This window comes from Setaria viridis, chromosome 9 (assembly GCF_005286985.2).
Source record: "Setaria viridis chromosome 9, Setaria_viridis_v4.0, whole genome shotgun sequence".
NCBI classification, from domain to species: domain Eukaryota; kingdom Viridiplantae; phylum Streptophyta; class Magnoliopsida; order Poales; family Poaceae; genus Setaria; species Setaria viridis.
Genome location: NC_048271.2, coordinates 2,770,897 through 2,793,335, shown reverse-complemented (window position 1 = coordinate 2,793,335; position 22,439 = coordinate 2,770,897). Strand labels below are relative to the sequence as shown.

Sequence of the window (22,439 nt, the reverse complement as noted above, 5' to 3'; positions counted from 1 at the left end):
ACACAGTGTGCACCAGCAGCTACAGATGCGAAGCTGCCAGCCACGGCGAGGAGCCTGCAGTACTACTGTGCGGCCGTGTGCAGCGCCTCGGACATGGAAACAGTTAACAAGACTGGATGCATGGCCATGGCCTTTCGCTACGGTGTCCAGGTTCCATGCGTGAACACCGTAACAAATGAAGCATAGTGATTGACACTCAACTCGTAAAACTAGCTTAGATCAAGATTAATGATCGGTCGTCCATGACCAGCAACCCGACACAGAACCGCTCCATCACACAGTGTCCACCAAAAGCGGCGGAGCCACAGCTTTCAAACCGTGCGTGTGTGCGTTGTACGAGGCCATGCACCGCGACGGCGAGGACACTGGTTACTGCTCCGGTACTACGTTCTGGGATACCGGCCGGACGCAGTTAACAGGCCGGGACTGGAGTACGCGGCACGCCTCCGATCACCCGGTCCATCCCAGCTCCAGGCACGCTGCTGCAGTATAGTACGTGCGCCTCCAGTTGACGACTTGCGGTCAGCCAGTCACGTTGCAATGTGTGCCGCCCCATCCGGCGATCCCCGTTCATTCAACGAACTGCGCACGCACGCACGCAACGCGATCTCCCAACCAACCTTCATCAATCGCGAGCGAGCACACGGGCCACCCTATCAATCAATCAATAACAGCATCGGTCGCCGTCGTCTCACTCCGCCACGCCGCTGGCTGGCTCTCTACCGTTCTGCGCTGTGGTGGGGTTCTATTATCCTACCGGATAGCGCGCGCGCGCGCCCCCACTAGCGATTAGCGAACCAACCAACCCATAGGCATCGCGAGCTCTAGCTTGCTGACCTCGCGGCCGCGATGCCTATATATCCTGTCCCAAGCACACACCCATGCCGTATCACCACCTGCCACTTCTTCCGATCCTCTCGTTTCCTCTCTAGCTACCTAGCTAGCTCTCTCGCACACAAGCACACACGTGCGCCTCCACAAACGTGCCGGGCACCATGGCCTTCGCGCACGGCGGCGGTAGGGGCTCGTCGTCGTCTCCGGCGGCGGCGGTGGCGGTGATGGTGGTGATGACGATGGTGCTGGCGGGCGTGGCGAGGGGTGACTTCGCGGCGGACCGCGCGGAGTGCGCGAACCAGCTGATGGGCCTGGCGACGTGCCTGACGTTCGTGCAGGACAAGGCGACGGCGCGGGCGCCGACGCCCGACTGCTGCGCGGGGCTCAAGCAGGTGGTGTCCGCCAGCAAGAAGTGCATGTGCGTGCTGGTCAAGGACCGCGACGAGCCGGCGCTGGGATTCAAGATCAACGTCACCCGCGCCATGGACCTGCCAGACATCTGCAACTACCCCGCCACCTTCTCCGACTGCCCCAGTACGTAACGTTCCACACCTCGATCTCCAGTAGTCCAGTCCCCAGGAGTAGCTCTAGACTCTAGTGAGCCCCTGGGCCGCCTTGCACCGGCGGCACAAGCGTCCAAACTAAACTAGCCGTGCAGGAGCAGGACGTCCTACACCGTACGCTGCTTCTTGGTCCTGCCGGCGCTACCAGGGGCCAACAGCATTAGTGCTGATGCACCTGCAGCTGCAGGGGATTTTGATGCGCTGGACCAGTTACATATGCGCACCGGCCACCAAAGTAGGTGTTGTCCGTGCACACAGCACGTACAACACAGTTGATCTTCAACCGACCGGTGCTTACAACTTGCCACACAGTGCAACCTTTACAACTTAGAACAGCCCGTGCAAGTACTACAGTAGCAATTCCAAGCTGCTCCTAGCTTTGACAACCGACTTGCCTGCCATATCAGAAAGTTCAGGACTAGCCGTGGGAAAAAATTCAGAGAGACAGTGGGCGTCGAGAAACTGCTGAAATTAAACCCGACCACAGTTTTGAATTTGAAAACTTCATGTCCTCGTTTGATTGCTTTATTCATGTTTGGATGGCACCCTTCCTGCAGAGATTCTGGGGATGTCGTCCGACGCCCCCGAGGCGGAGATCTTCAAGGAGTACGCGAAGAAGCACGAGTCCCAGAACGGCACCACCCAGACGGCCGCTGCCACCGGTACGTTAAAACTGCGCCTTCTCAATGCATTTCTTTCTTCCTTTCTTTTCCCTGGTTGTACAAATTAAGATGCGCAGCGACAGAGTTAAAAGAAATTCTCTCCTAGTAGCAACACAACTGATCAGATCATGACAAAATCACATGAGAATTAAGAGCACATGAGCACCAGATCGCATATTCTTTCAGTTCATCAGTTGCAGTTGGCACCCTGCTTCGTCCAGTTGCATCTTGCAGCCTGCAGGCAAGGGCGCAAGGCCCATGGCCTTTGTCCTGGCATTGCCCTTGAACCCCTATGCATGGTCCTGACCCCTGACCGAGAACTTTCTCAGCTTTCTGTTCCCGTGTACGTATTCCGTAGCGGGGGTTACCAACTTCCGATGGGGACGTGCCGACTTGCCTAGGCCCCACGCTTATCCCTCCCGCCGTGCCATGCCGCGGTGTTACGCCCAGAAAGCTACAGGAAACGCCGCAACCAATCGCTTGCAATCAAGCCTGAGGTGACACGAGAGTTGAATGCCTCGCCACCACCCCAACCGTACCGTACGCGTGTACACGCAGCTGGGAACATACGTACGTGGCCAACCAACGGTCGTGCAGACGTACAGACATGTCTGCCCTCAGGAAATGAAGTGCGGACGAGAGGAGGACAACCAAAACAAGAGTGTGTACTGAACTGAAAGCCATGTTCAGAATTGACGCCGCGACTGCATACTGCCCTAACTTTCAGGCCTCATTTGCAACCGCAATTTTTTGTTTTCTAAATCCATGTGGTAATTAGACTGTTTTTCTGTGAAATTCATGCAGTTTGTGCTAGAAAGTTTTTGCAAGATGATGTGAAGTACGTACACGATTTTGCATGGATGCACGGAAACTGTAGAATCATGCGCCCTTTCTTCACATGCTCAATTATGCCTCTGTTGTATTTGTTGCAGGTGCCGCGGGTGGGAAGAGCGCGAGCTCGTCGCCGACGGGCGGGGCCGGCGCCGGGAGCCAGCCCAGCGCGGTCATCGTCTACCTCGCGTCGGCGCTGCTCGCCTTCGTCTCTGTCCTCGCGTGATGGACGCGGCGCATTCATACCCGGCAGGGGAGATACTATACGCCGATCGGAGTAGAAGAAGACAGAGGGATAAAGAGATGAACAATTGAACAGCAAAAGACACGCGCACTCTTTTTTTTTTATTTCTACTAGTTTTGTGTGAGATGTCGAGTTGTGCTGACTGTGCACCAGCGACTCAGCTCGTACTCCCGGGCTGTTGGGACTGTTGCCTTCCAGCCTGGAATTTTAAATGTGGTGGGCAGAGACTGTCGAGCTGTCTGTCTGAATCTGATCGACTGGCATGTTGCGAGTTTGGTTTTTCAACTTTTTGCTTATCTTCTAGTTTCAAGGTTTCGAGTCATATTGTGTACAAGCAATATTTAGGGTGTGTAGAAGAAATTACACATGGATTGCTTATGCTAAAAAAAACTTCAAATTTGTCATTTGGTGCTCTACTTAACAAGGCCACGGGTTTTGGTTCTTAAAGAAAATCGATTTCCCCCCTTAATTCGCATGAGGCGGTTCAGGGTAATAAACCAGCAACATCACTCTTTCCTCCATCACTTGCATAATTCGTACCCGTACTTATTGTCAGGAGCGAGACAAATTAATAAGCTATATAACTGTTTGATCCTCCAAGTCTCCAACACAAAGTAATGAGACAGATTTCAAAAGGAGATGATCGCAATGGCAATCTGATTCTCACACATTGTTGCAACAAAATAAATACACAACAATGACATGAACATTTTTAAGAGTAATTGCTGGAATTTTTTTTATAATAAAAGACATGGCAATGAAGGAAAAGAAGAAGAGACGGATGGCCACCAGAAGGAGCTAGAAAAATTGTCTTGAAAACCTTTTTACAGCTACTTGTCTAAATTGACTAAACCAAGCCGTGTCAACATGTCTCCGATCCAGGGGCGGATCAGGGGGTGCTGCAGCACCCCCGCAGGTCATGCACATGCATGTACTATTAGTCTTTTAGTCTTCAAATTTGCATAAAAAACATGAGGTTAGCTTAAACTTAAGAGTATGAGCACCCCTTCGAGCATATCCCGGCTCCGCCCCTGTCTCCGTCATCCGTGCTCTGAGACGAGCGCAGATATTTCTCCTTTGAATCCATACAAAATTTCAATTGTCAAATGTAAGTTTCAGCGAAATTCATCAATACGCTCCAAATTCGGTTCCTCTCGCTTTATCCCTTTCCTCCTGGAATAAAACAATAAAACATCCCAAAATCATTTGAGGAACAGCTAAGAGTTAACTGCCTGAGGCTACCTTTCCACCTTTGGCAACCGTCCAACACGAGTCTCCATTCCTTCCCTCTTGAAATTCTCCGCACACGCCAATCGAGACACGGTAATGGTGGAGAGCCCGAGCTGAAGCCCCCAGCCGAGCGAGGAATCCACTTCTAGAAGCTTCTGGATCTCCCAGAAGGGGGAGGGGAGGGGAGCAAGGCTAAGCCCTGGGACCCTGGGAGTAGGGTTTCTCTCGGCGGATGGCGTCCGCCAAGTCGTCGAGGTCGCGGCCCTCCGGCCACTCCGGCGTGTTCCCGGTGAACGCGGCGGCCGGCTCGGGAGGCGGCGATGGCGGCGTGCAGCTGGCGGACAAGCTCAAGATATTCAAGACCGACAACTTCGACCCTGACGCCTACGTGCAGTCCAAGTGCCGCAGCATGGACGAGAAGGTGAGGAATTTCATCCTGCCCGAAATTCGCCTCGAGTGGTGGTTGTGGAAGGGTGGCGTCTTGCTCGCTCGCAAGCGCGAGGGTTACGTGTTTCGGTGGTTCTCTACGCGTTTCGGAATTCGGAGAGAAGTGCGAATTGGGCGTGATTACGGTTGAATTATAGAGAATTTTTTTGCTAGTGTGAGGATGATACGCTCTGGTTAAATCTATGCGAATTTTAACAAAATTACTACTGCACCGCGGAGACTAAATGCGTCAGAATAAGTTTGCATGACAGAATTTTGGTATGGCACCTTTTGCTGGAGCATGGAGGAAGCAGAGCACTCGAGCAGAGTGCGTACTACTGCGTACAGACGCTACTTTTGCTGTGCATTCTGAGAGTTACATAGTCCTAGTCAGAGTGCTGCTGTTGCCCTTGGTTATTTTTTACTAGAATCCTAGATTGTGCATTCTAAGAGTTGCATAGTCCTAGTCAGAGCGCTGCTGTTGCCCTTGGTTATTTTTTTTTTAGAATATGCAGGAGAGCTGTGTTCTTTGTACTAAGAAAACTAGAGTTTTACAGCGTGGGCCGGATTGGCGCACACTCAAGCTGAAGTTACAGAACTGGACTTAAGACTCATAAAACTTTGACAACCGGAAGAGAAGTCGATCACTAGTAGCTGGGGTGCTGTTGCCCTTGGTTATTAAAATGTTACTGTGGGAACTGTGAAGGTTTCTGAAAAAAAAAACTTTCCTTTGCTGTGTACATTTGGATAGTCCTTATGTGGCTATGAAACATTGAATAAGTAGATATTTGCATCCTAAGTTCAACTGATTCATTTGGATGTAGGGGATCTATTTCAATTTATCACTAAGCCATGGAAAGAAGAGGCATTTTTGTTTTCAGAAAAACTCTGATTCGTCTGTATTGCATTTTAGCATTAAGCATGATCAACTATCACTAGTTCCATGAACAATCTTGAATTTGGAAACATCATGCTTTTAATTGAACACGCTGCTGTAGCATTCCGTTTCCTGGGTAAGTTTTCAGCATTTCCTGAAAACTTGCACAACCATCTATAGTAATTCATACTGGTTCTTATCCCCATTAGAAATTCAACTGCTACCCTACGCGTTTTTGCTGGAGCTTTACATGCCTAGCGTGCATCCTTACTTTGGTTTAGGAGTAATGTACGCATGGTTCCCTACATAGGCCGTGTTATACTAAACTAGGCTGGCAGTATATTTGAACTTTGGATATCCTTACTCTGGTCATTGTACAGTCTATGCAGGCTCACTCGTTTGAATGCTGGTGTTTTCTCTCTGCTTTGTATCTTCGAAGCATATTTGGTGGAAGTACCATTATGATAAAAATCTTCAAAATTCTTGGAGAAGTGAAACAGTGCTGATATTCTAAATCTATGACAGGAAATAAGGCACCTGTGTTCTTATTTGCAAGATCTTAAGAAGGCTTCTGCTGAAGAGATGCGCAGAAGTGTTTATGCAAATTATGCTGCGTTCATCAGGTGTGGAAACAAAAGCTTAATTTTAACCTCAATGAAATTTTATATTGGTGGGAGTTTCCAATAAATTGCTTAGAACTGTTCTGAATGACACTTTTATATATGATACTACAAGCTCTCTGCTGCCCATTTATTGCTTACCACCTTCGGAACATGGATGTTCCCGCTTTTCCATTGATACCGTTTCTCACTGATTTGCGTTAGTATCTGTTAAGTACCATGCTCCTGCAAATAATTAATAATAAAAGGCCATCAACTAATTTTCCTTTTATCTCCACAACCAGAAATTGTTTCCTTTAGGAAATATCAAATTTGGTGCGTGCAAAATTATAGTTATATATTTAACATAAGCTACCAACCGACCATGTTTTTCACATAATTGCTATTTTCTCCTATGTCCGATTCGTGAATTTTGAATGCATTTCTGAACCTAGTCTCCTGGTACAGAACATCAAAGGAGCTATCAGACCTTGAAGGGGAGCTGTTATCTGTTAGAAATTTGCTAAGTACACAGTCAGCTTTAATTCATGGTCTATCCGAAGGAGTTCAGATAGATTCGTTGAGTACAGGGCATGAAGGTTCTGCTGAGGAAGACATATCCACTGTTGAAGATCAGGAACCATCAGAAATATGGAAATGGTCTACAGATTTCCCTGACATGCTTGATGTTTTGCTGGCCGAAAGAAGAGTGGATGAAGCACTGGATGCCCTGGATGAAGCAGAACAAATTGCTGCTGATGCAAAACAGAAGGGGACTCTAACTACTGCTGATATTCTGGCTTTAAAGAGGGCTATATCTGAAAATCGTCAGAAATTGGCTGATCAGCTAGCTGAAGCTGCTTGCCAGTCTTCTACTTGTGGTGTTGAGCTTCGCGCTGCAGCTTCTGCCCTCAAGAGACTTGGTGATGGACCTCGTGCTCATAGTTTGTTACTCAGTGCACACAACCAAAGGCTTCAGTTAAACATGCAAACAATACAACCATCTAGCACATCATATGGTGGGGCATACACTGCTTCTCTTGCACAGCTAGTTTTTCGTGTTATAGCTCAGGCTCTTAGCGACTCTGCCGAGGTCTTTGGTGATGAACCAGCATACATGTCTGAACTGGTTACTTGGGCTACTAAGCAGGCAATGTCACTTTCGCTGCTTGTAAAGAGGCATGCTTTAGCCTCTTGTGCAGCTGGTGGGGGCTTAAGAGCTGCTGCGGAATGTGTGAAGATAGCACTCGGTTATTCAGAGTTGCTGGAAGGTCGTGGTCTATCACTTTCAGCAGTTCTGATGAAGCAATTCAGACCCTCTGTTGAGCAAGCATTGGACTCCAATTTGAGGAGAATTGAAGAGAGTACTGCTGCTTTAGCTGCAGCTGATGACTGGGTACTCACCTATCCTCCAACTGGTATACGTCCATTTGCTAGATCATCTGCTGGTAATCTGGCACTCCAGCCAAAGCTCTCAAGCAGTGCTCACCGTTTCAATTCAATGGTTCAGGTAATGTTCATTCCTTTAGAAGATGAAACGAAATGTTTCCAGCAGTTGTAATTGCGGTCCCTTTGTTATTATGTGATGTGTTATTAATTTGCTTTTGTACCCTTTTATATGCAACATTTATAGTTTATTTCCATTTTACTTTGAGAGACAAGACATGCATTCACTTATTGTATTTTCAATGGAACTTTGGCATGCAGGATTTCTTTGAGGATGTTGGACCACTGGTTAGCTTACAGCTAGGTGGTTCCGCGATGGATGGGCTTCTGAAAATATTCGACTCGTATGTAAACTTGCTCATAAGTGCTCTACCAGGGTCTGTGGATGATGAAGTTAATTTGGAAGGTTTAGGGAATAAGATTGTTAGAATGGCAGAGATGGAGGATCAGCAGTTAGCATTGTTAGCTAATGCATCTTTACTAGCTGAAGAGTTGCTACCGAGAGCAGCTATGAAGCTGTACTCTATGAACCCAGCCAGAGGTCCTGACAGACAAAATCGTGCGGCAGAACAACGAGAGTGGAAAAGGAAACTGCACCGCACAGTAGACAAACTTAGAGATAGTTTCTGCAGACAACATGCTCTAGATCTTATATTCACTGACGATGGTGACACCCATCTGAGCGCAGAAATGTACATAAATATGGATAATACTGTTGAAGATCCAGAATGGGCTCCGTCTCTGATTTTCCAGGTATTTCCATGTTTTTTTTTGGCATGATGGCAGGTCATGGAAATTGATTTTTCGCTCTCGTCTTCTGCATCATCTCATCCGCACTTCATTGCAGGAATTATATGGGAAATTAAATAAGATGGCAGGCATTGCGGCAGACATGTTTATCGGTAGGGAAAGGTTTTCTACATTGCTTATGATGCGACTTACAGAGACAGTCATGCTTTGGCTCTCGGAAGACCAGAGCTTCTGGGAAGAGATCGAAGAGGGACCAAGGGCTTTGGGTCCACTTGGACTTCAGCAGGTTAGCTCCTTTAACTTCTTATATTGTGTTATTCTTTCCCTCCAGTTAAGGAGGTTGTAATGCCTCCAGTGGCGGAGCTAGAAAGTGAAATTTCTCTTGTTAGGGGGGCCACTAGTGTTAAATTTTTCAAAACATTTCAAAATTTGAAGTTTTCAATGGAATTCGCCCCCCCCCCCCCCCCCCCCCCCGGCTACGCCACTGAATGCCTCCCAGGCCTTTGCGCGATTGCAGAGGCCCCCTTTTACATCTTATATACCACCAATGGCAATTCATATTTCCACCTTCCTTTTCAGTTCTATCTGGACATGCAATTTGTCATCCTTTTTGGGCAAGGGCGTTTCTTGTCTCGGCATGTGCATCAAGTCATACTGAACATCATTGATAGGGCGATGGCAGCATTTTCTGCTACTGGGATGGACCCTGATAGGTAATTCTTTCACCAATTGATCTCGTTTCAATTCATCCTTCTTGTGCTCAATAAATTCTTGAGCGAGCACAGCGTTGCATTGCAAAAGACACATACTACCTGCTTGCGAGGGCAGGGTACCCTTCAAAGTTCAAACTGAAGCTAACGTGCTCACTTACTGTCTGCAGGGTCCTTCCAAGCGACGACTGGTTCATCGACGTTGCCCAGGAGAGTATCAGTAGGATCAGCGGGAAGCCACGAGTTGCCAATGGGGAGAGGGAGGTGAACAGCCCGACGGCCTCCGTGTCTGCACAGTCCGTGTCGTCGGTTAAATCTCATGGCAGCTCCTAGTGTGCAGTGCAGGTTAGAGATGCAGGTCCTTGTACAAATACTGTAGTGTATTCGTTCCTTTAATTTGTAGTATATATTTTTTTCTCATCTGCACTCCCTAGGCTAGGGACCCTAGCTTTGCCTGGATATGTTTGTGCCGGTATATATATGTATATGAATATGAGTGGGTTGTCTACCTATAGGAATGGAAAATCCTTGAACCATTGTTTCAAAGCTGCTGCGGTGGGTGCCGACTTGTACTAGTTATCACGCGCTCAAACCACGCGCCTTGGGTTCGGTTCACCTGCTGCCATTGTGAGGAGAATGAAACACCTCTCATGCCCGTCATGCATGCCTCACACGCCATTGGATTGGACAACGAAACCTCTCTCAGTCATGCCTGACCGGGTCTCCACCAAGCCACAGAACTTGCACGTCAAACCGTGCTCCGTCCGTCATCGCTGGCGATGATTGCCAATCCCCAGCCATCATGGAGCGCTTGGGTCGCAATCCGACGGGCAGGAGCAACCGACTCGTTGCCACTGTACACTAGAATCTGAAAGCACTGCCAACAAAACGGATTTTTCCATCTTGACCATCACCAACACACCAACCGCAACTTGACAATTGGGAGATCATGACAGTGCATGGAAATATCGCGCACGACTTGCGGAATGGCATGGACGTCTCCCTCACGAGTCACCAAGACTTCACCCCACCTTTTGAACCCTTCAACTCCTTTGACATTTGTCCTCTCTCCGCGCGCCACACTTCCGTCGTTATATACCCGGAGCAGCATAGCTCCGAAACGCCAATCTCAGCGGCGATCCACACATCATCATTAGTTCATCGCCACCAAGCACGAACAGTGTGTTCGGGAGCCATGTCGAAGCCGTCATCGTCGGCATCGCTGCTCCTCCTCCTGCTGTCGGCGGCGACGCTCGCCGCCACCTGCCTCGCCGACCCGGAGCCGGTCCAGGACTTCTGCGTCGCGGCGCAGCGGGGTAGCGACGCCACGGCGTCCCTGGCGTTCCCGGGCCTCCCGTGCAAGCCGGCCTCCACGGTGGTCTCCGATGACTTCTTCTTCGCGGCGCACGCACGCGCCGCGAGCACGGACAACCCGGCAGGGGCCGGCGTGACGCCGGGCAACGTGGAGGCGTTCCCGGGGCTCAACACGCTCGGCCTGTCCCTCAACCGCGTGGACCTCGCCCCCGGCGGCGTCAACCCGCTGCACACCCACCCGCGCGCCGCCGAGCTCGTGCACGTCGAGGAAGGGGAGATGCTCGTCGGGTTCGTCAGCACGGATGGCAGGTTCTACTCCAAGGTGGTGCGGGCCGGGGAGAGCTTCGTGATCCCGCGAGGGATGATGCACTTCCAGTACAACGTCGGCGCCGCCGCCGCGCGCGCCATGACGGTGTTCAACAGCCAGCTGCCGGGGGTTGTGCTCGCCGCGCAGTCCCTGTTCGGGGCCGAGCCGGAGGTACCCGACGCCGTCCTGGCCAAGAGCTTCCAGGTGGACGCCGAGATCATCAAGCTCCTCAAGTCCAAGTTCCGGAAAGGATAGTCGCCAGGCCATGGTGTCGCCAGATACATGGCTGAAGCTGCTCACTAGTTTTGTCCCATACAAATTTTGTTTTTGAGTACATATATGACGTTGTTTCGCATTTGATACTTTAATTTGATATATTTGGATCGATGATGATGATAAATAAAGTTCATACACGAATTACTCACCAAGTGACCAAGAGTCCAAGACAAATACGAATACATTATGGAAAGAAAATTTTATTTTCAGCTCGACTGAATCATTCCTACTTCTTTGGCTTCCGGCACTCCGAGGCGAAGTGACCACAGTCTCGGCAGTTGTAACAGCGAACCTTGGACTTGTCGAACTTCCGGTCTTTCTTGCCTGGGCGGTCGTTGCTGCGCTTCCCGTCTCCAGAGCCATTTCCATGGCCACGGCGCCCTCTTCCACCGCGCCCTTTGAAGCCACCTCCGCCGCAACCTTCCTCACCTCCCCTCTTCATCTCAGCCTCCCACTCAGCATGGGTCATCAAGCCGCGGTCTCGCAGCCTCATCTCGTACGCTTTGAGCCGGCCGACGAGGTCTTCGACGGTCATCGACTCCAAGTCGCAGAGCACCACAATGGTGAGGGTAATCTGGGAGAACTTGGGGGACGCGGCCTGGAGGAGCTTCCTGACGACGTAGCCCTCCTCCACCTCGCCGCCGTGCGCGCGGATGTTGAAGACAAGCGCCGTGACGCGCGACACGAAGTCGTCGACGGACTCCGGATCCTTCATCCTCACCGCCTCGAGCTCGCGCGTCAGGGCCGCCGCCCTGGCGCCCTCGCCCTCATCACGGGCTCGGTGCCCAGGCGCATGGTCCTGAGCGCCTGCCACGCCTCCCTCGCCGTCTCCTTCCTGACGATCTTGAAGAGGGTGTACCTGCTGCTGATGCCTCGGTGGATGGCCGCGAGGGCCAGACGAATAGACGATCCGTCGATGGATCGACTCGCCCCTTTGCGCCGTCGATCGCGTCCCAGAGACCGTGGGCTTCGAGTTACACCTTCATCCTGATCGCCCATGTCACGTAGTTCCTCTTCGTGAGCGCCGGGCACGGGAGCGACGCCAAGAAACCATCCTCCATGGCCGAGAGGCTCACACCGTCTGTCACGTAGTTCTCTCCCTTTTTCCCCCCGAGCTCAGCCGACGAATCCACGAGATATTTAACTATTTGCCATCCTTATAGATGACATCTCTCCATTTGCCATCCTTACGGATACGCTTACATATTTGCTATCCCTGTGCAAACGAAGCAACACATTTGCCATTTTCGCTGACATGGCGTGCCAACTCATCCGTGCCAGCGTGGATCGGGACGGGAAAAGACCAAAACGTCCCTACCTTTCTCCTATTTCTCTCTCCTGTTCGTGCGCGCTCCATGGCCAGCCATGGCCGAGCTCCTGCTCGCCCGGCCCCACATCCTCCGCGTCGCCAACTGCGCGCCACCGCTAGCCGCCCCGCGAGCCGAGCCGCGCCCTGCCACCGCCGCCCTGGCCCAAATCCCCCCCCCTCCCGACCCCACCCCTATCCGCCCGCCCTCCCTCCCGCCGACCCCCGCGGGGGATTTGGGCATCGGCCACGGGGATGAGCGGCGGCGACCGGCCCGGCTAGCGCTGGCCGACCCCCGGTGAGCGCCGTTGTGGGGTAGCAGCTCATGGTCGCAAGAAGGTTGAAGATGACCCAAGACATGGGTCCCACACGTCAGTGCTGGAGAGAGAGGGGAAAGGGATAGCTAATAGGGATAAGGCAGGGGCATTTGGGTCTTTTTCCATCCCAATCCACGCTAGCACGGGTGAGTTGGCGCGCCACGTCAGTGAAAATGGCAAATGTGTTGCTTCGTTTGTAGAGGGATGGCAAATATGTAAGCGCATTCGTAAGGATGACAAATGGAGAAGTGCCATCTGTAAGGATAGCAAATAGTTAAATATCGCCGAATCCACTTATCTGGCCACGAATTCGTTCCCCACATCAACGAGCTGTGCAGCAAGATGGGACGTCTGATCCAAGCGAGAAGTAGCTCCGCCGCCGCCACCAAGCGCCGCAGGATCTGCAATTGCTTATGGGTGTTTTGACGCCACCTCATGCTACTGGTGGCGCAATGGCTCTGCCACCAGGAGCCCAGCAACCAGGTAACCTCAAACTTTGTGTGGATTGCAGTACCTGTTCCATGGAAATTGGTGTCACTTGATGATGCTTTCTACGTTGTGCAGCGTGGTGGAACGGACCTCTGCCACAAGCTAATCCATTCAGTCATGTGTTCCCAGATTGGTAAGAAATATATTTTTTGACAATTATTCACATGTCCATTGTGTTGTTTCTATATGCAACTCCTATTTGTTGAGACTATATAGATTGTAGAATGCATGCTGCATCAAGAAGGGTAGGAAAAATCTAATTAAACCTAGAAACTAGAAAGAAATATCAATTGTACAGATGAAGTTTAATTGGCAAATCATGAACTAATTAGATTTAATAGATTCATCTCGCGAATTAAACACCATCTGTGCAATTAGTTTTGTAATTAGCTGATGTTTAATCTTCCTTATTAGCATCTCGTGTCTAAACATCGTATGGAGTGTTAGGACTTCATGTGGGCCCTTGCTTGTAGACGTGGAGGAGCTGCGAAGCTTTGACTGCATGCAGGACCTCATGACACGCGCAAGCACCCGAGCTCCTCACTGCGACGGCCGAGCAGCAGCCAGCAGGGGGAGATGCGTGTGGACTGTGGAGCTTGGTGGGCCCCATGTGCAGCGCAGCCGGGGCGGACGGGCACAAAGCCCGCAGCGGCGACCGGCGACAGCCGACAGGATGCTTGGGCACCTCGAACAGCCACCGCAGGAAGCAGAAGCCGCCGTCGTCGGCGCGGAGGCCAACAGCACCAGCCGCAATCAGCACACGGACGCTGGAAGCACCACGCAGCCCACGTCAACCTTGCCGTCGTTCTTGCCGAGCACGCACCCCACCAGGACGCCATGGACGCCCAAAGCGCAGGTGCCGACGAGGACCGGCCGGATTGGAAGCAGATGCGCGTTGGAGCAGCACCACGCTGTCGACACGTGCATCGAGGCATCGAGCACCGGGACAAGAATAATCAGCTTTTATTCTACCACTCACTTGTCACTTCGACATACCGGTGGAGACCACTGCCGGCAACCACGCCGGCAACGGGTCCACCGCCACCAGGACGAAGGAGAGGAGGACCTCCATCCTACTGCAGAGCGTAGAGCAAGAGGTGCAGCTCTGGATCATTGATGGAGCTAGCCTGCTCTGGCCGAAAATGCCTTGTCCTTCATTCATGCACGCTTCTGTGTGCCTTCCTGTTGGCGTGACTGCGTGAGCTTGGCTACGTGGAGTTTGAAACGAACAACTAATTTTTCTTTTTAATAAAATGATGCGCAGACTTTCTGCGTGTATTCTGAAAAATGGACACGCCGCCACTCATGAGAACAAACTTTATTCAGCCGGCTAGGCCTAAAATAACTAATAGAAAAGAGAGGACCGGCCCACCGCCCACCTCCATTGCCTCCGGCGAGCTCGCCGGAGGAGCCGAGGGACGGAGCCGGAAACTGGGGTAAAGAGGTCGTGAGTTAGGGAGAAAAGGTCCCAGGCGTTTGGGAAGGTCCGTATTAATAGCTGTTGCTATCCTTGTAGCGTGTAAGGTACCCCACAAGCTCGTCCATGTACTGGTCCTGCCGTCGCTGATCGCCAAGAACTTGCTTCAGCTTCGTAGCGTTGCTTGAAAATACCTTCCGTTCCTCCTCCACCATGACGCGCCGCACCGCCGCCGCGACGTCGTCCCTGCCGAAGGAGCCGTCGCCGTCGTCCCTCGCCACCTCCACGCCGACGCCGCGCTCCGCTATGGTGCGCGCGATGAGGCCCTGGTCGACGACGAACGGCAGCATCACCAGCGGGTGCCCGAACGCGAGGCCCTCGATGGTGGAGCCCCACCCGCAGTGCGTCAGGAACGCGCCCACCGCGCCGTGCGCCAGCACCCGCACCTGCGGCACCCACCCTGTCCACACCAGGCCGTGTCCCCGTGTCCGGGCCTCGAACCCGGCGGGCAACAGCTCGACGACGTCGGTGCCGGGTGCGGAGATGCCGGTCGGCTTGCGGAAAGCCCACAGGAAGCGGACGCCAGCGAGTTCAAGGCCCAGCGCGACCTCGTGCAGATTCTCGGCGGTCAGCGGCGTCTCGCTTCCCAGGGCGACGTAGATGACAGACTTGGATGGCTGCTTGTCCAGCCATTGAAGGACCTCGGGACGTGCTGATCCTGATCTGGACTCGTCGTTGCTGGGGCCATCGAAATCGGGCTGCAACAGGATCCCGGCGGGGATGGCCGGCTTTTGGTACAGATCGGTCAGGAGGGAGAACACACCAGCGCCGGCAGGCTCGACCTCGTTGTCGCTGCGGTAGATGGTGAAGCGGGTGCGCTCCGTTATCTCCCACAGGCGGTCCATGTCGGACACCCCGGACGCGTTGACCTTGAACGCGTCGGCGACCCAGCGGGCCTCGTGGCGGCGGTAGGCGGTGCCGGGAGGGAACGACGCGCACCACTCGGGCGGCGCGGTGAAGTCCTCCGGCGTCGTGCGCGGGTGCGCGGCATTCACCGACCGCGTGCCGAAGAACGCGATCATGGCGCCCGGCACGATCTGGAACGCGGCGCACGGCACCCCGTGCTCGTCGGCGATCGCCGGGACCCAGCTGTGGCAGAAGTCGATGACGATCCAATCGGGCCTCCTCCCGCCGGCGACGGCGTCCGCGAGGAACGCCGCAAACGGGGCGGCGAGGCCGTCGAGCGCCTTCTTGATGAGCTCGTTCTTCTCCGGCGGCACGTCGGCCGTGGACTCGGCGCCCTCGGGCAGGCCCTCCACGATCGGCGCCGGCAGCGCCACGAGGCGGATTCGGGGCGCCAGGTGCGCCGGCACGGGCGGGAGCCGGGCGACGTTCCTCGGAGTGGAGAGGAACGTGACGGCGTGGCCCCTCGCCGCCAGGCGCTTGCCGAGCTCGAGGTACGGGATCAAGTGTCCGAACGCCAGCCATGGGAACAGCACCACGTTGAGCTTGTCACCGCCGGCTGCTTCTTCCATCGTCATGATCCTATCAACCAGCAGTACTGTTGCGAGAAGATCTTTGGGAATATTGGACTCCAGTCATGTCCATGTGTTGGGAGTTTAAATCGTACAGATATGGCTTTTTTTTTTAGATCAATCGTACAGATATGGCTGTGTCACTGTATGTGCGTGACATCTCGTTTCTCGCGTGGCCGAGTATTTTAACTCTAGAGCATTTATACGATGATGCATCAGGATTATTTTGTTTATTTTTAGCACGTGTCACATCGAATGTTTAGATATTAATTAGAAGTATTAAATGTAGACTATTTACAAAACCCATTACATAAGTGGAGGCTAAACGGCGAGACGGATCTATTAAGCTTAATTAATCCATCATTAGCAAATGTTTACTGTAGCAACATATTGTCAAATCATGAACTAATTAGGCTTAATAGATTCGTCTCACCGTTTGCCTTCACTTATGTAATGGGTTTTGTAAATAGTCTACGTTTAATACTCCTAATTAGTATCTAAACATTTGATGTGACAGGTGCAAAAAATAAGCAAGAGCAACCAAACCAAACCTCAGCTACGTGGTTGGGACCTTACGGCTAATTGCTAAAAAAAAGAACTAACCGGGGAGGGCGTTGTCGGCAGATGCGTGTTACTCCCTTCAAGTTACTATAGATTTTTTTTAGTTAAACTTCTCTAATTTTTATCAAAAGTATAAAAACAACATCAAGTTGTTCTCATTAGATACAACGTGCAATATATATTGATCGTGCATTTATTTGATATTATTAATATTACTATATTTTTTCATAAATTTGATCAAACAAGACTAATTAAACTTAGGATAAACAAAGAAACGACTTAATGGTTAATTCGTTATCCAATTTCAGCGAGATCTACCTCCCTTTACTCCATTCCTAACGAGATCAAGCTTCTCCATATAGATACGGCTCCGGATTTGGGGATTTGAAATCGAGGGGGTGATAATTTGGGGTGTTTTAGGATTGAAGAGAGGTCCGGTGGAGGCACTCAGTGGGCAGGGTGACAACGCGGAGAAGGTAGTGGCAGAGGAATCAAGATGGCCATGGTGGTGGGGAGCATCAACGAATTCAACAGCTGGAGCGCGAGAATACGGTGGAAGTGTTAGGGTAAGGATGACATTGAGCCTGTTCGTTTCAGCTTATAAGCTGGCTGAAAAACTGAAACAGCTGATTTGTTGTGAGAAGAAAATACTGTTTGGTGGCTGATAAGTCGGCTCCTTGGATAATAACGTCACGGAACAGGGAGGAATAAAGATGGAGTAAGAAAAAAAAACTAAGGGCATGTACGTAGACGGTGGTTACTGTAAGTTACATGTCATGTCACTCAAAGACCGATAAATACTCCCGATGCAATTTTTAGCTCGTTGGCCTTACCCGAGGAAGGATGCAATCTAGACTATTGTAGGTGCATAGGGTAGCCAGCCAGTGATCCTGCTTTTCACGTACGGCCACAGCTGCATGCTTTTGACGTACGGCCACAGCCACACACACCTCCTCTCCACCCACCTTCTCGCTTGCAATTTGATTGGCATCGATCCTTGTGTACCGATAGTGCGCCTGCCAACGGAATAAAGCAGGGCATGCAGGTAATTTCGCTCGCTCACTAATCTGGCCTCAGGAATATAGAATTGCATTATTTCACGGACGGCGGGATTAGATAATTTCTACAATAGCTTGTTTATTACACTGTCTGTACACTATTAAATGCATGTATAGCTCTATGACCAAGTATGAATTTGATCTTCATACGCTATTCTATTGCTTGTGGGCATCTACGCTGGCCTGTTCGCTTCAGCTTATAAGCTGGTTGAAAAGCTGAAACGGCTGATTTGTTGTGAGAGGAAAACACTATTTGATGGCTGATAAGCCGGCTGAATAAGCTGAAGCGAACGGACCTATTGTGTGTAATCTTAAACCTCGTATAGTAAATAAATTAAAAATATTGAAAATAGAGGGGAAGTAAAAAAAATGTAGATGAAAAAAGAACAGGACTGCCCCCTTTAACTCTTCCTCTCAATCTCACTGCCGTGAGGCCCTTATCTCTTGTCTGGTTGTTTGATCGTTTCTGTATATCTCTCTCTGATAGTCTGATCGCCGCCTCCTCACGATTGCAGGCTTTGCAGCACTGCCAGCCAACACAGCCAGGAGCGACGGGCCGACGTGGAGCTCGGCGCCTCGGCCTGGCGCAGCACGGTGAGGGGCGGCGCTTGGCCCGGCGCGGTGACCAACGGAGTGACGCTCGATGGGGCGCGGCGCTCGGCCGCTGAAAACATCCAATAGCGGGTCAACGGCGAGCTGGGCGGGCGGCGGGATGGCGGCGAGCCGTGCGGCTTCTAGCTCAGCGACGCAGACTCGCAGAGGGCTTTTCCTTTCCTTTTGAGTGCACGGGAGAGGACATCCGCACAAGATCAGAGAGAACTGGCGTCGGCTGGGAACGGGGCGCTCAACAAGCGAAGAAGTCGACGATTCGCATCGCGCCACGAGCCGCTGCCGTCGTCTGGTGAAGCGGCGGCAGGCTCCTCTCTCCTCATTGAAGGGTCCATGCTGTTCAATTTGGCTGAGATGGCACTGTACCGTGGAGCAGCTGTCTAACCTTTGTACGTGCCTAATAGAAGGAGAGGCATTCGATGAGCCTTTCATGAAGATCCAACCGTTCAAACTTCATACATGGGAGAGGTAATATATAACCAATCACCTTGGGTGTGATGTGGACGGAAAAAAAATTCCATGGGACGGTCCCAAATCCTTCTCCGTGAGGATCCGTTCCTGATGGTTGCCGCGCGGCCACAGATCGGATCCGATGCTCGCGCCCACGATGCTCGCTTGGCTCCCTGCCTCCCTCTGTTGCCCGCTTGCTCAGCTCAGCAATCGGCTCATAGGCAAAGCATGAGCATAAGGCGTCGAATTTTGTTTTTCCTTATCCAGCCGATGGATTAGAAAAACTCGAGATCTCATCCTCACGGCTGCGTCCTACGCCGCCACCACCACCACCCTGGTCTACCGCAATCACCTATGGTGTCGTCTGTGACTGTCTTAGCACACAACGGAATGCAGCCAACATAGGTACATATTTTTTTCACGTTCTTTAATCGACATGAGTTTTCACGTGTGTGTGTTTGATCGTGTTACATGACCTCCACCTCCACTGATTTGTGACCATATATATGCTAGATTGCACAGAACTACTCCGGCAATAACATCAGAGTTTGTTGCTTGATACATAAAGAAATAGCAGATGAAGCACAAAATAAGGTTTCTAAATTACAAATAATTTATTGAATCGAGAGCATAATATTTCGTATTGTGGTAAGTCACATTAATTCTCGAGTTAATGTAGAACAGATGGCTGATGAAGTTGTGCAACCTATGATCGTTCCTGAAGTTGGAATGGCTTTCGAATTAGAGGATAAAGCTTATGAGATATACAGTACCTATGCTGGCAAAATTGAGTTTAGTATTAGAAAGAGCCATACAAAACGACAAAGAGATAGGACTCTACGTCAAAAATATTTGGTTTGCAGTTATGAAGATCATCGAGAAACTGAGTCACTAGGGGACACTATAAGGACGGATTGCGATGCTCATGTTCAGTTTAGTATCAGTAAAGAGGGGATTTGGACAAAAAGGTTGTACTTGATCACAACCATTACCTTGCTAGTCCAAATAAAAGGGAGAAGCTGAGGTCCCAACGAAGTGTTCAAGAAGCGGACAGGAATCTAATTGGACAGATGAGGGAATCCGGAATGATGCCAGCCCAGGTTTTTGAGTTTATGGAGGAGTTTTATGGAGGAGCCGACAAAGTGCCATTCTCACGGATGGATTGTACAATGAGATTGGCCGTAAGCGCAAGAAGTACTTAGAATCCAATGATGCGGAAACATTACTAGAATACTTGAAGCGTAAGTAGATAGAGGATCCAAAAAATTTTATGCCATGCAAATAGACAAGAAAAATGGTCGGATGGCTAATTTCTTTTGGGCAGATGGCCAATCTACCATGAATTACCTATGCTTTGGTAATGCTGTGTCATTTGACACCACGTTTCAAACTAATAAGTTTAAAATGCCTTTTGCTCCATTCCTCGGAACCAACCATTGAAGTGCCTTTTGCTCCATTCCTCGGAACCAACCATCACAAGCAGACTTCATTTTTGAGGCTGCATTGCTGTTTAACGAGACTATACTATTATTTGTCTGGCTTTTTGAAACCTTTCTAACAGCAATGTCAGGCAAACATCCTAGCACAATCTTTACTGATCAAGACGCAACCATGGCAGAAGCAGTTGCTTATGTATTTCCAAACACAAGTCATCACCTCTGTTTGTAGCATATTTACCTTAATCCTGCTAAATATCTCGGCCATATAATTCAAAAGCATCCTGAGAAGTTTCTACTTAATTTTAAGAGATGTGTCTATGAACACAAATCGGAGTTTTACTTCAAAAAGAAGTGGGATGAATTGTTGCATGAGTACAACCATGATGACAACAAATGGATGGCAGATCTATATGATTTGAGGGTAAAATGGACTGTTGTGTATCGTGATTCATTTACAACGGGTATGAACTCGACCCAAAGGAGCGAAGGTATGAATAATGTATTCAAGAAAAGATTTTGTAGAATATTGTGTCTTTCGAAACTCCTTGAAGAGAAGGTTTACAATAGTCTTCATAATATTTGCTTGGGCACAACAGAAACAATAGTCCACGATCTACAAGTGCTGCAAATTGCAAAGCATTTATATTTGCTTGCGCATGTAAAGAAATCATCAAGATCCACTCTTTGAAGCGAACAGAACTTTAAGATTTATTGCAAACTCAATTGGTAAAAGTCTAGGATGATTTTTACTCTTATACAAGGCTGCTAGCAACACTGCAACAGCTTTCCTAGGTACTTCAATAAGCAATGAGATCCAAAAAATAGAGGGTGAAAATCTGATAATGCGCACCAGTTTCCACTCCCCGCTTACGTATCACTACATGTTCTTGTTTTTTCTCCCAAAGGCATCTGATCTTCAAACGAGCTGATGTGGGTGCTCACAACAAGCTGTGGGTTGTTAGTTTCCCTCACTTTCTTTCACAATTTTATTTGAACAACCTGACGTGGTAAGTGTTTCAGTAAGTAATTAAGATCAGAAAAGGTGATTGCGCCCATTTAGCATTTCAACACCTTTGTAAGGCAGTGTTCATCAATCATCCCCTATTTCCACTTAGGTATCGCCACATGTTCCTGTCTAATTTTTCATATTATTTTCCCACCAAACAAGAGGACATGGATGGAAATTAAAAGTTAGTTAATCAAAAATCCGTCGCCCCTGTCCAGTGGTGCCGATCGTCGTGTAGGAAGAAAGATAAACAGCTCTCAATCGAACGGAATTATTACCTCTTGTTGGCTGTCCAGAACCTGTGGTAAGTCTTGACCCTGTTCTCCATCCCTTCAAGAACCTAGCAGTTTCCTCAGTAGGAACACCGATCCTCTTCATCCTCTCGACCTTCTTGAACAGCTAAGATCGGATCAAATCACATGTATTAGGGGCGACGCAGGAGTAGGTACGCAAAATCCATAATAGATTTATCGGCCGCGGAGAGAGACTAGGGCAAAGAGGAGATACCGGGATGTAGATGGACGAGGTAGTAGAGGAGGGCTGCCCCATCAAACGCTTCAGGGCCTCCGCCATGATCAGATTGCTGCTTGTTCAGGAACGGGAACCAAACGGGAGGCGAGTTTCATGGTTTCATGGTACTAAAAAGTTCCTTACTTTTAGCCTCCTTTAGTTCATAAACTTCCAAACAGAGGAATCAAAAGCTCTCTTAAAATTATCCTAAAATCTTATTTAGGGAAAAAAACCTTACCTCCATCAGCTCCCCCATTCTTCTCGTAAAAATGCGCGGACGTGAAAAACACCTCCGTCGCCCCGCATATATGCGCGAGTCTAGTCCTTCCCCGATCGCCCATGAACTGCTCGTCCTCGAAATTTCTGACGCGCACTTCGTCTAAACTTATTGGCACCTAAAGCTGTCGCCATGGCGTCCTTGAGGCACGCCTCACCTCATCAGCCCCTCCTCCATGGGCACCAATCCTCCAATGTACTTGGCCGCAAGACTCAGCTGTTCCTACGATCACGAACCCATCGGGCCGTACTTGCCGCGCGTAGCGGCGACAACGGCGACGTAGCAAGAAGGAAGAAGCTACTGGAACTGGAAGACAGGATCAGGGAGGAGCTCCTCAACGCCGGCGAGCCGTCGCCGGGGTCACCGCAGGTGCCGCGCTTCCCGCGGTGCGTGGAC

The 22,439-nt window shown here is 50.3% G+C and overlaps 4 protein-coding genes and 1 long non-coding RNA gene across 5 annotated transcripts; 3 read left to right on the top strand and 2 right to left on the bottom strand.

Moving 5' to 3' along the window:
• The first annotated feature begins 872 nt into the window (after positions 1-872).
• Positions 873-3,538, top strand: LOC117837649 (non-specific lipid transfer protein GPI-anchored 14). Its single transcript, XM_034717379.2, has 3 exons — positions 873-1,368; positions 1,955-2,059; positions 2,992-3,538. Exons 1-3 carry the CDS (start codon positions 996-998, stop codon positions 3,114-3,116), a joined length of 603 nt encoding a protein of 200 aa, XP_034573270.1. The 5' UTR covers positions 873-995; the 3' UTR covers positions 3,117-3,538.
• A 731-nt stretch (positions 3,539-4,269) lies between these two features.
• On the top strand, positions 4,270-9,718 carry LOC117837647 (exocyst complex component EXO84B). Its single transcript, XM_034717377.2, has 7 exons — positions 4,270-4,785; positions 6,193-6,290; positions 6,735-7,776; positions 7,974-8,465; positions 8,560-8,748; positions 9,042-9,175; positions 9,343-9,718. The coding sequence occupies exons 1-7, from the start codon at positions 4,597-4,599 to the stop codon at positions 9,503-9,505; spliced, it is 2,307 nt and encodes a 768-aa protein (XP_034573268.1). The 5' UTR covers positions 4,270-4,596; the 3' UTR covers positions 9,506-9,718.
• Positions 9,719-10,197: 479 nt separating this feature from the next.
• On the top strand, positions 10,198-11,221 carry LOC117837648 (germin-like protein 3-7). The gene has a single exon (XM_034717378.2). The coding sequence runs from the start codon at positions 10,368-10,370 to the stop codon at positions 11,046-11,048; it is 681 nt and encodes a 226-aa protein (XP_034573269.1). The 5' UTR covers positions 10,198-10,367; the 3' UTR covers positions 11,049-11,221.
• A 3,263-nt stretch (positions 11,222-14,484) lies between these two features.
• LOC117836286 (putative UDP-rhamnose:rhamnosyltransferase 1) lies at positions 14,485-16,314 on the bottom strand. The gene has a single exon (XM_034715680.2). The coding sequence runs from the start codon at positions 16,137-16,139 to the stop codon at positions 14,673-14,675; it is 1,467 nt and encodes a 488-aa protein (XP_034571571.1). The 5' UTR covers positions 16,140-16,314; the 3' UTR covers positions 14,485-14,672.
• Positions 16,315-20,933: 4,619 nt separating this feature from the next.
• Positions 20,934-22,178, bottom strand: LOC117836288 (uncharacterized). Its single transcript, XR_011897171.1, has 2 exons — positions 21,764-22,178; positions 20,934-21,655 (listed from the first exon to the last, which is right to left on the bottom strand). It is a non-coding gene; the product is annotated as an uncharacterized lncRNA (long non-coding RNA).
• Between the last annotated feature and the right edge of the window lie 261 nt (positions 22,179-22,439).

Excerpts from the sequence above, each read along its gene's own strand:
- LOC117837649 (XM_034717379.2), top strand. The coding sequence starts at position 996 with ATGGCCTTCGCGCACGGCGGCGGTAGGGGCTCGTCGTCGTCTCCGGCG. Across the intron at positions 1,369-1,954 it reads CACCTTCTCCGACTGCCCCA|AGATTCTGGGGATGTCGTCC; the intron begins GTACGTAACGTT and ends CCCTTCCTGCAG. Across the intron at positions 2,060-2,991 it reads CCAGACGGCCGCTGCCACCG|GTGCCGCGGGTGGGAAGAGC; the intron begins GTACGTTAAAAC and ends TATTTGTTGCAG.
- LOC117837647 (XM_034717377.2), top strand. The coding sequence starts at position 4,597 with ATGGCGTCCGCCAAGTCGTCGAGGTCGCGGCCCTCCGGCCACTCCGGC. Across the intron at positions 6,291-6,734 it reads AATTATGCTGCGTTCATCAG|AACATCAAAGGAGCTATCAG; the intron begins GTGTGGAAACAA and ends CTCCTGGTACAG. Across the intron at positions 8,749-9,041 it reads GTCCACTTGGACTTCAGCAG|TTCTATCTGGACATGCAATT; the intron begins GTTAGCTCCTTT and ends CTTCCTTTTCAG.
- LOC117837648 (XM_034717378.2), top strand. The coding sequence starts at position 10,368 with ATGTCGAAGCCGTCATCGTCGGCATCGCTGCTCCTCCTCCTGCTGTCG.
- LOC117836286 (XM_034715680.2), bottom strand. The coding sequence starts at position 16,139 with ATGACGATGGAAGAAGCAGCCGGCGGTGACAAGCTCAACGTGGTGCTG.